The sequence below is a fragment of the Papaver somniferum genome, chromosome 3 (genome assembly GCF_003573695.1).
Source record: "Papaver somniferum cultivar HN1 chromosome 3, ASM357369v1, whole genome shotgun sequence".
Classification (NCBI taxonomy): Eukaryota; Viridiplantae; Streptophyta; class Magnoliopsida; order Ranunculales; family Papaveraceae; genus Papaver; species Papaver somniferum.
In genome coordinates, this window is record NC_039360.1 from 143,448,417 (window position 1) to 143,458,881 (window position 10,465).

Genomic DNA, 10,465 nt, shown 5'->3' on the forward strand with positions numbered 1-10,465 from the left:
TGACCATATAGGAGAAAAACAATTTCTTATAAATAGGCAGATAACTTTTAATGATACATTTTAAAAACAAACATATGTATCTGAACATGTTAGCAATAAGATTTTTAACATGGATTTTTTTTTTAAATGTATAAACTAGAAACATAGATCATATTATCAAAGTAAGTAGCCATTAAGAGAATTTTTTGATAGACTAGCAATAAGTTCTTGAAGGCGCAATTCAGCAATAAACAAATATAACAAGCAATGCACACAACAACCTTCCCAGAGAAAGAGGTACTGATGATTTTTTGCTTAAAAGGACTATGGAGAAGCATGTATATTGAGCAGACTTTCAAAATTTCCACATTCCATTCTAAACCGTAGCAAATTGGACTTAAATTTGAAAAAGACTGGCAAAGGAAATTATGCTTTTTAGAAGAGTAGTTGTCAAGGGTTACCTCATGACTTGATATTTTTTCCATAGGGAAAGAGTTGTCAGAGTTAGCATCAGCATGCTTTTTATGTGTATTGCCTCCTACGGAAAAGTCGAATCTATGATTTGACTATTGTATTTTGGATAACAGGCTGCCATATTATTTGCTCTACATGTTAACTGTTCTTCCAGTGTACAGGTTTTAACTTCCCTGCACTATATCCTCTTAATGGCATGTTACGTTTTGCAGAAAATAGGCAAGATAGTCCAGGAAATGCTACAAGAGGATGGGCGTTGTTTGGTGTGCTTTCCTGCATGTATGGATTTCAACTTTTTCTATCTAGCTGAGTTCTTAAAATGTATTTTGGTGTTCATGAATAAATAAAATGTAAAAAAATGCATGCCAAAAGAAAATTAGTAAATTTAAACACCGCACCAGTAGTTGCATTCTGTAGAATGCAGTCTAATGCTCTATCAACTAACTGGAGAAGATCATATGGTCTTCGCTTGCTCTCTCTCTATGTGCTTCATGGGATAATATGACTCAGAACTACCTGGAAGGCTTCTGTATAATGTACAGTATGTCTGTATGTGCGATGCATCTGTTGCAATAACAAAATCACCTGATAAATTCTGTATAAAGGACAGTCAGTATATGCTCATTGGGATTTTGTTCACATCTTGGAGTAACATTTGTATTTCTCATTTTGAATTGTGCAGATTCATAATAACGTCAACAGTATTCTGTTGTGGAGCGTTCATTTATAGAACACGTGTTGAACACCTGGTGAGTTGCGTCGTCTTCAAGGTGGTTCTGTGCTACTTTTCCTTTCAGTTAACTGCTTTGATAATTCGAAGACGGTCGATCCTTACATATTCTTTTATCTGCAGCGTGGGTTGGAAGCTTTACCAGGCATGACAATTCTATCAGCCTGTTTAGAAGCTGTAAGTTGGAATAAAATTAGCATCTTTGCGCTGCTTTGTTAAGTTTTTTGTCCCGCTATGGCTTGCTAACATTGGATGTTCATTCAACCGTCATAATTTAGGTTAGCGGAGGAGGAGGAGGGTTAACAGGAGGTTACACAAGAGCAGAAGACCCTACCTACACGTTTGCCAATCAAGTTTCTTGGGAACGGCAGCCTGTTTCTGGTCAAGGAACTCGAAGAACCACAGAAGTGAAATATGGTTCGATCTGATCAACAAGTTTGACATGTAACTTATGGAGGTCGGCATCTTCCTCTTTTATATTTTTCGCTAGTTTTAGGGTGCGCGTCAACAATTTTGGGCTCGTGACCCCGTGTAAAACAAATATTATATGAATCATCAATAGAGCATTTTTGCATGTCTCTGCAGCTTTGGTTACGCGTTGGCTATGGGTTTGAACAAAGAAATCTAAAAGACGACATGAAAAAATATTATTTCTTTTAGTCCCTGCTATGTACACTTGCGCATATATTTGATGCCCGCTAATGGCATGAAACATTAAAAATTCCTCGTTTTCTTATTACTGAGCTAAAATACCATTCTTTCTCCCTAAAGTTTAACATCTGTAGTCTGTCCCGACCAAAAAGAAATGAGAAAAGAGGAGAAACTGAATATAACCAAAACCAACATCAATATCCAGTGAAAAATCCCTGGCAAATGGATCACATCATATTTATAGACCGATAAACAGCTTTCCTTCAGGAACCATCGCTAAAACTATCAATACACAACTAGAAGAGGAATCATATCCACCACACCCACAACCCTGTTACAAAATCCACCTCCAAGACTCATCTAAGAGTCAAATATCACACCCTCCGCAATTTGCTAGTTTAGCTGTACTTGTGAAGAAGTCCAGATCTGTGTCCAGCTAGTTGTTGGCATAGTCCTCAGCCATTTTTTCTCCTTGTCGAGGAGTTAGTAGGCCTATAAAATGACTAAATAAAATAGAGGAAATAGTCAGTATGCCTGCACACTAATGTGGCATCATCAAACACAAGACAACTCTTTTAACCAAAGAATACATACCGGCTCTTTACGTTTAGCAGAAGATTTTTTCATATGAAAAGCTAAAGGCTTAGTATAATCTTCAAAAAACTCCTGCAAATCCATACCCCATAAAACTGTTACCAGATAATTACAACGGATATTGCAAAACCATAAATGCTCACTGAACTTTGAGTGTATTAAGTGGCAGATGGAAATAAAGAATGATAGCCTTCTACTTAAAAATGTATGGAATCAACCATGCGTAAAAAGATTTCAGCACCTACTGAAACACAATTAAACAAAGAAAAATAAAAGTTGTGTTTGTATATTCAAGTGAAATTGTACATAATAACCATCCACTTTTCACAAATGTCCAGAGATATCATCATACCTGGTCAGAATCAGCATAAGAATTTCTGATCTTACGCAATGGCTTTAAATCATCCGGACTTCCCTGTTGATTCATATGATGGAAGCCAACTATAAGAATCCATGCCATAACAGAAGTATTATTTACAAAAAGACAAGATTTAAGCTGAAAAGTTAGTATTAATGTGGCATGAACTTGCTAAGACCATGATTATAAACTCTACCGATAGCACAATCTAGCTTTAAAAAAAAAGATACGTGAAGTGTAAATAGGACTATAGGAGATAGATCAGCAACATGCTAAGCACACACTAAGGAGCGACAAAGCATAAGATAAGTAGTTAACTGCGGCTAAAGTTGGTCTGGGAGCAGAAACAATACCAGCTCGTCCATGTCGCCATAAGAAGCTCCCCGATGAACACCTTCAGGAGTTCCCTGCCAATCCCCAAGATAAAGTTAGCAAAACATACTAAACCACATTAAGAATTTTTGCACTGATGATGTCTTGGTAAACTCAATAAATCACGTAATCGAAGCATGTTAAGAACCCAAAGACTCAAACCTCCTCATCTAGATCAGGTGATAAATCCCTGGTGTCTGTAGGCAAAGCTTTCGTATCCTTGCGGGTCCCCTGAGAGGCCAAGATGACAGATAAAATATCAGTTATAGATGAGCGATTTACTATGTGCGCATTCTATTTTCGACAGGATAATCCCCCACCCCGCCACATACAAACAAGCATGGATAACTCAAGCATGTAAGCATCAATGTATCAGAACTGCAAGTATACGACCCCGCACTTAAAATATGAGGATCATTAACTTCAAGAAGAAAGCATGTATGTGCTATTTAAGCCCTTACCTGGCCATTTTGGAAAGAAAGCGGAGTCTTTCCACCTTTAGAGAGATCTCGCAGAGTTCCCTGCAAAGAACATTAATCAAACTTTCTCCACCCTCTAGGGAAATTAAAAGAACCCCAAAACACAGAATCTTAATCAACCTTGTTTGCCCACATAAGCCCGCATGCATTGCATAAAGTCCTTGGACCAGCTGGCCCACGACGCATAGCTGGGGTCGAACTCTCACTGGTACCACAATGAGAACATCTGCGTGAACTGCATAATACAATCAAATTTGACGAATTAGAACGCGAAGTGGGAGGGGGTCGAGGAGGAAATGAAGACGTAATAACTCTTCAGACATAATTGGTATCTCATCGACTGAGATTTCAAACGAAACAATTAACATGATAGGTACTCACCCAACTTCCGAACGGGGAGTCATGTCCCCCTGGAGAACAAACTGCGATGAATCCCGACTAGAGGAATTAACACGGCCTTGCTTTGCCTGCTTTGAGGATGCGAACTGGCCTTTCTTACGGTGCATCCTACACAAAAATTAGAAGAAAAAAGTCAGTTTGAGTGAGTGAGCTACCAAAAGAAAAAAATGGAGCTTTGGCACAGATTTTAAGTTAGAATATGCACAAGGGAGTAACCATACTTCGGAGAAACCTCTTTAGGAACATTGTACCGAATTTTCTTATCAAAATTTCGTTCTTTCCGCTTTTCGCGAAACTTAACGAGAGAATCAATTCTTTTTGACAGGTTTGAACGTCGTGGAGCATCGCTAGCAGCCTGAGAGAAAATTGACAATATGACAATTATACAGTAGAGAAAAATACAAAAATATAAAATGATGATCATCTAAGATTTAAAAAACACACACGTTGAATACCCCATCGTTCTGATGGTAAGAGACGTCAACTGCAGGCACAGCAGTAGGTATGTCTCGACCTCCTAAAAGCAAAAGAACAGCTTGCACCTATTATATGAACAATTCAAAGAAAGTCAATCACTACATTAAGAAAGAATTAAGTCATGGCCAAAAGCGTTAAAACACAAAATGAAATAAACCAGCAACTTAGAGTAAGTCAATGTTTCTGCAGCAAAAGAAGCATAATAACCTCTGTTGAAGTTGAAATTAAAGCACAGATAGACTTGAGAATGTAAAAAGTGGCAATTATAATATGCAAGGAGCAGCTCGCCACACTTTTTTTTCTTCTTCCAAATCTCTTTTCACAATTCTATCAAAATCGAAATTTGCTGGTCTATTGAAAATAGCATGCTTCTCAAATGCATACCGAATAGTCATAACATGTTTCATAAATCTCAATTCAAGCCCCGCCCTTCCTTTTTTCAGTCTGGTAAAATAGAAACAATGCGTAGGACAAGGAACCCCAAGGTAATGAGAAGTGGTAACATTGATGCAGTTTAACTCCAACATACGACATGCTCACTCATATCTCAACCCAGAATAGTTAAACCCTGAATTCTACTTAACCCTTACAGCTCACACTCCACAATTTACTTAATCAAATGCATACGAATCCAAGTGATTAGTTCATAACACAGACAGATATACCAGAAAAGTACAATTTTTTTTTTTTTCTTGTAAAAGATCAAAATTCATGACAGACAACAGATTATTTTGGCAAATTTTTTAGGGTTTATTTAAATGAACCGCCAACAGACAAGTGGGATAAAGTTAGATTGCTAAACTAGGAAAAAGATACTGAGTTCGCCTTTCAAAAGGAGCACCAAAACCCACAAAGGAACTGGCAGTTAAACCCCATTCATGCAAAACCTCTATGATTCCAAGAAAACCCTAATTAAAAAGAAAAAGTAAAATCAAACCTTCTCATAAGTAATTGAAGGAAAAACATAAACTTCTCCTTCAAACGCAAGAGTCAGTTCACTAGTACGAGTTCTTGTGGAAGCATTTCGAAAATTCCCTCCTGAATTAACAGGTATATCTTGAAGATCATCTTCGGTTTCATCTCCACCACCACCTCCATCATAATCATCCTCATCATCTTCATCATCATCACGTCGACGATCATGATCATGATCATGATGATGATCATCATCTTCTTCATCATCAGTAGGAATCATATGATCATCAAACCGCCTAGCTTGAAGTGGCAAAGGGTTTTCTGGTGGCATCATATCTTCTAAATCATCATCATCAGAATAACGATCCACGGGAACCATTTCAAGTAAAACCCTAGCCCTAATCAAGAAAATCAACAACTTCAATCAGAGAAACTTTGATATATTTTTCCGTAACCCTAATTTTACAACTATCAGTGTGATTAAAGATGATGAAAAATAAGAACAAGTCTAAGAAACTTACCCAAATATTCGCAATAAATTTCGGATTATGCCCTCCTGATTTTCTTAGAGTGAGAATCTGAAGAATCGAAAAGAAAATTTAATTAAGAAATTGTTTTTCTAAACCAGAGAATCCAGGGGAAGGAAGATGTACGATACGATCAATCCAATGAAGTAAATTTTGATAATATACATTCAGGAGTATGGATGTATACAAGTAGGAGTATTGAAATATGATGGTCTGATTGATTTGAACCGTTCAAATCTTATCTGATTTATTATTTTGGCAATGCAAAGTAGGACCTGTTTGTTAAAATGCACACAAGTGAAGTGACAAGATGATGTTGATGAGTGCGGGTCCTCTTAGTCTGGTTTTGTTGTGATATGATCAAAAATATATTATCATGATGATCATCGATTTCATCATTATCATCACACAATGCAAAGTGGATGTAATAACCGCGCAGATGCAGTTACGTGGAGAAGAAAGAGACTTGGAATACACACGAGGAATTAAATAGATAAAGTATGACTATGTGAGCGTGACTAGGAAAAAATATATATATTAAAAACACTTGGCAAAAGAGATATGGGTTGGTCCATGGTCTGTAAAAAAAATTAAAAAGACAACCAAATTTAACGAGAGCAGCACTACCTCTCGTTATTGCACTGCAAGAAAAACTCTTAGTGCCAACAACTCTATCAAAATTAATCTTAACTCTAGAGTAATATTTTTCTGAATCCAAAAAGTCACTCTTAGTGGGTATCACTTCCATAGAACTAAAACCGGTTTCTGCACATCAAAATGTTCGTCATTTTCAGGTGAAAATTAATGAAAACGTAACCGAAATGACTTGTATCTATGGTGGCATTGATGCTAATGAAAAGATCGCCCAATGACCACATGTTTCAGATTCATCAAAACAAGTTCAGATACCATGAGTGCTAATTGGAGATTTGAATATCATCCTGCACCCGGGAGAAAAATAAGATGGAAACAATTTAAGCTCGAGTATTATATCGTGTCTTACTCAAATTATTAATTCTCTGGGACTTCAAGATCCGGGATATGAAGGAGCTTCATTTACATGGTCAAACAATAGAAGAGGATAGCTAATATATGCGAAAGAATTGATAAAGATTTAATATTTTACCTGTTAGAGAACTGCTCGGTCAAACTCGCAAGTGTTGCTATCTCAAGCTTGTTTGTCAAGTTTAGTTGCCAAAACTATAAGTCTTGATTTTAGTCTACTTATAGCTAAGTCTCGGATTAGGATAGAAAGTGTAGTTGAGCATTAGACTTCACGGTGTTTATCGATTGAAGACGAAGAACTACTAAGGGGAGCTTGTGGAACTTCATCAACAAAGGTATGTGGAGACTTGATCTCATCCATCACTCAAAAGTCTATCTATACTATCTCGTATTTGAGACAAAAGTCGTATAGCTATATCGACTTCATTTATACACATTTGATATTTTTAGTTGAGTTTAACTCGCTTCCATATTTCTCGAAATATGTGTTGGTAAGCTTTCGCTTTAACCAAGTTCATCTTATACTCTTGACGAAAGTCAAAAGATGATCATATGAAAATCGCCTGGTAACATCTTACATGATTTGTGTGATACAGTCGTTTGATGTAGACTCAGAATGATTCGTATTGATTATTTCAATAACTTGAAAATTGTTTTGATGCTAATAGTTAGTGAAAACAACTATTGTCATCCTCTAAGAAAGTTTTCAATGATTGAAATAAAGTTTAGAATAAACAGATTTAAGCATAGTATGCGTACTTGCATATATGTAATCCATGTCCGGGAACCATGGTATGCATATCTGTATGCATACTTGTTGGTTTTGAGAAAGTCCGGGAACCTGGTATGCAAACCGGTACGCGTACTGGTGTAAGGTTCAGGTCCGGGAATTTCTGCTGAGTTTGGATGGTATGCGTACCAGTTCGCGTACTGGCGAAACCCAAAATTTGTCCGGCTACTTAGGTATGCGTACCTAAGTGGATGATGTTCTAAAATCGGTTTGTTCATGAACTAATACATTTATATAATAAGGAATGCAATCTTTTTTTAACTGTGACTATAATGTTCATGATTTGATTCGAGTGAATCAAAATCGATTTTGCTTCAATTGTATCTTGTACATTTCTATGAGAATATAAACAATTGAACAACTCTAGAACTAGTTTCATTTGAGTCATTTGAACTAGTTATGGTTAAGATGAATAAGGTTGATATGAAAGTGTTCAAATGGCTAACTTCAGTTAACTATTGTTGAGCCAACAAGGTGTACATGTTTAGGTACGATTACTCATACCTAAATGAAGGTACATTTCATTTGTGTGTAACAAGCTAAGTTCGATCTAACGGTTGAAAGATATTAGCTTGAGTCTAATCAGGTTTTCATCTAACAGTGAATATTGAATGCTTTGTTACAAAGGTAACATTGATTGGAAACCCTGGTTTGGAGACTATATGATAGGCACATTTTTGTGTCTTATATAATCTCAATTGTATATATTATTAGTGCTCGATTTAAATTTATTATGGCTTTTTATGTCCCTGTAGGTATTTTTGGAGAAATAAGCTTTTGCGGCGAAATTGGCTAAAAAAGTGGTTTTTGCGCTCGTGGGAGAAAACTACTATACGGACTCTCACTTTGGATAAGGGGTAACCTAATTACTAAAGGGTGACCCATTTCCAGGCATCTGCTAAAGGGAGACCATCACAGGATAGGGGGAGGTCATCTTCATCGTTTTAAAAACTGAAATTGGCGGGAAATTTTGTGCATACAACTGGCAGAGTTGGGGATTGATTTCGAAGGTGTTTTAGTGAGATTCAATCGCCAGAATTGATTGGGTTGGACGTGATTCAACTAAACAAACCTGGTATAGTCGTTTGTATGGATCGAATTGGGCTAGAAACCGAGTTGGAGCTAAACAGGGAAAGTGTTTTTACAAGGACCCTATTGAAATTATTTTTAGAAGTTCTAGAGAGACTAAAGACCTAAAAATCTTTCCAAAGATACATATCTATCTAAGGAAGAGTTTGAGACAATCGGGAAAGCTCAGAAACGCGTGGAACAATTTAGAGAAAAGATTATTGACGTAACTGCCAAGAAAAGAAAAGAAGAGATTTCGAGAAGTTTTGGGGAGATTAAATCGCTTTGTTGGCTATATATAAGTTGCTGGGAGTTCATAGAAGGGAGTCGAGACTTTGGGGGACCGAGCTGAGGGCTTGGTGAAGCTGCAGAGGTGAAAATCAAGAGTTGCAGAGAAGACGTTTATGCTGCTGAAGAACAACGTCGTAGAACACTTCGCAACTTAGCAAGAAACCGTTACCTAATCTTTCAAATCCAATACCTTTGTAACAGCTTTGCAACAACTATTCATGTTAGAATTTATTTGTAAGGGCAGCTTCCGTAACAGTGGATTCTGTAACAACTATATCTGTTACAGATTCACTTCTTCAATAAAAACACCTATTTGAGCCATGATTAAATATTTTGAGCGTGTTTTTGACATGAAGAGCTAAACCCCAACACTGGGATGATGGAGGAAGCCCTATTTCACAATCACTTGGTAACTATAATTGATTCTTTATGACTTTTGCACTTGTTTTAATAGATTTATGATTTTTCTTGATTAGTTGTGATTTTGTTTGATGTCGCATGCTGGGTTTTAGGAACTTTTGATGCGTCATGCTTGTGATTTACATCTAATGCTTTATAAAATCTACTTTTGGCAAAGAAAAGAGTCAACAAAAGATCTAGAATTGTTATGAGTCATCATATGAACCAATTAAAACTGATTAGTGGTGAAATCCTAAGTCTCAGTACCTCTCGATATTCGTGACAACCTTGTGAATATATTTCTAGTATTTTTATTCTTAGTTCTTAAATCAAACCTTTACACAATCCGAGTTGAACGAACTTTACTACCACTTTCAAAACAACATCAATTTTTGGCGCCGCCGACGCGGATTTGTATTAGGTTTTAGGTTTTAGATTTATTTTTATGTTTTTTCTTTTTTACGCCTTTGGTGTTTTTTGATTCTTTTCAGATTGGAGCGAAGCTACAAGGAAAGAAAAAAGTGTTATAAAAGGAAAGCATCGCCAAAGAAGGAAAGAAGAGAGGAATCCGAAAGGAGTGAAGAAGAATATTTTGTATATAGTTATTTTGTTTTATTTTTAGAAACTGTAAATAGGGTTTTAGTTTTTGTAATTTTTGTTTTTATTTTTGGACACTTTTTGGACTTTATTTTTGCACTGGACATTATTTTTTAAAACCCTACGGAAGGGTTAAGATTAAATATAAACTGTTTGCAGGGAAGGAAGACAGTTACAATATTGTCTCGGCCGCTCGGGTTCGTACACTGACATCGGAGTCGGTGGCCTGAGTCGACTTCAACGGTTCATCGCCCGTCTGGTACGGGAGGTAAGACTCTATCCACCCACGAATCCCCTGTCAGTGGGTTTTATTTTGTGTGACAACTCACACCCCTGCAATAGAATGTCGAACTGGTATTA

The 10,465-nt window shown here is 36.7% G+C and overlaps 1 protein-coding gene and 1 long non-coding RNA gene across 3 annotated transcripts; one reads left to right on the forward strand and one right to left on the reverse strand.

Annotated features, from left to right (window-relative positions):
- Positions 1–671: 671 nt before the first annotated feature.
- Positions 672–1,706, forward strand: LOC113361696. The gene is made up of 4 exons (XR_003365270.1): positions 672–732; positions 1,136–1,202; positions 1,307–1,360; positions 1,462–1,706. It is a non-coding gene; the product is annotated as an uncharacterized LOC113361696 (long non-coding RNA).
- A 168-nt stretch (positions 1,707–1,874) lies between these two features.
- Positions 1,875–6,343, reverse strand: LOC113357580 (GATA transcription factor 24-like). Of its 2 annotated transcripts, none has more exons than XM_026601024.1 (12): positions 5,950–6,343; positions 5,451–5,826; positions 4,492–4,578; positions 4,258–4,391; positions 4,019–4,144; positions 3,758–3,872; positions 3,620–3,679; positions 3,321–3,389; positions 3,140–3,193; positions 2,781–2,843; positions 2,429–2,500; positions 1,875–2,337 (listed from the first exon to the last, which is right to left on the reverse strand). In XM_026601024.1, the coding sequence occupies exons 2-12, from the start codon at positions 5,805–5,807 to the stop codon at positions 2,290–2,292; spliced, it is 1,185 nt and encodes a 394-aa protein (XP_026456809.1). In that variant the 5' UTR covers positions 5,808–5,826; positions 5,950–6,343; the 3' UTR covers positions 1,875–2,289. The 2 variants fall into 2 exon arrangements, with proteins under 2 accessions (XP_026456809.1, XP_026456808.1); XM_026601023.1 differs by having other exon boundaries at positions 4,483–4,578; positions 5,950–6,339.
- Between the last annotated feature and the right edge of the window lie 4,122 nt (positions 6,344–10,465).

Coding starts and splice junctions, on each gene's coding strand:
- LOC113357580 (XM_026601023.1), bottom strand. CDS start 5,807: ATGGTTCCCGTGGATCGTTATTCTGATGATGATGATTTAGAAGATATG. Junction 4,579..5,450: donor CTTCAATTACTTATGAGAAG/GTTTGATTTTAC, acceptor TTCATATAATAG/GTGCAAGCTGTTCTTTTGCT. Junction 3,194..3,320: donor CACCTGATCTAGATGAGGAG/GTTTGAGTCTTT, acceptor GGGGATTGGCAG/GGAACTCCTGAAGGTGTTCA.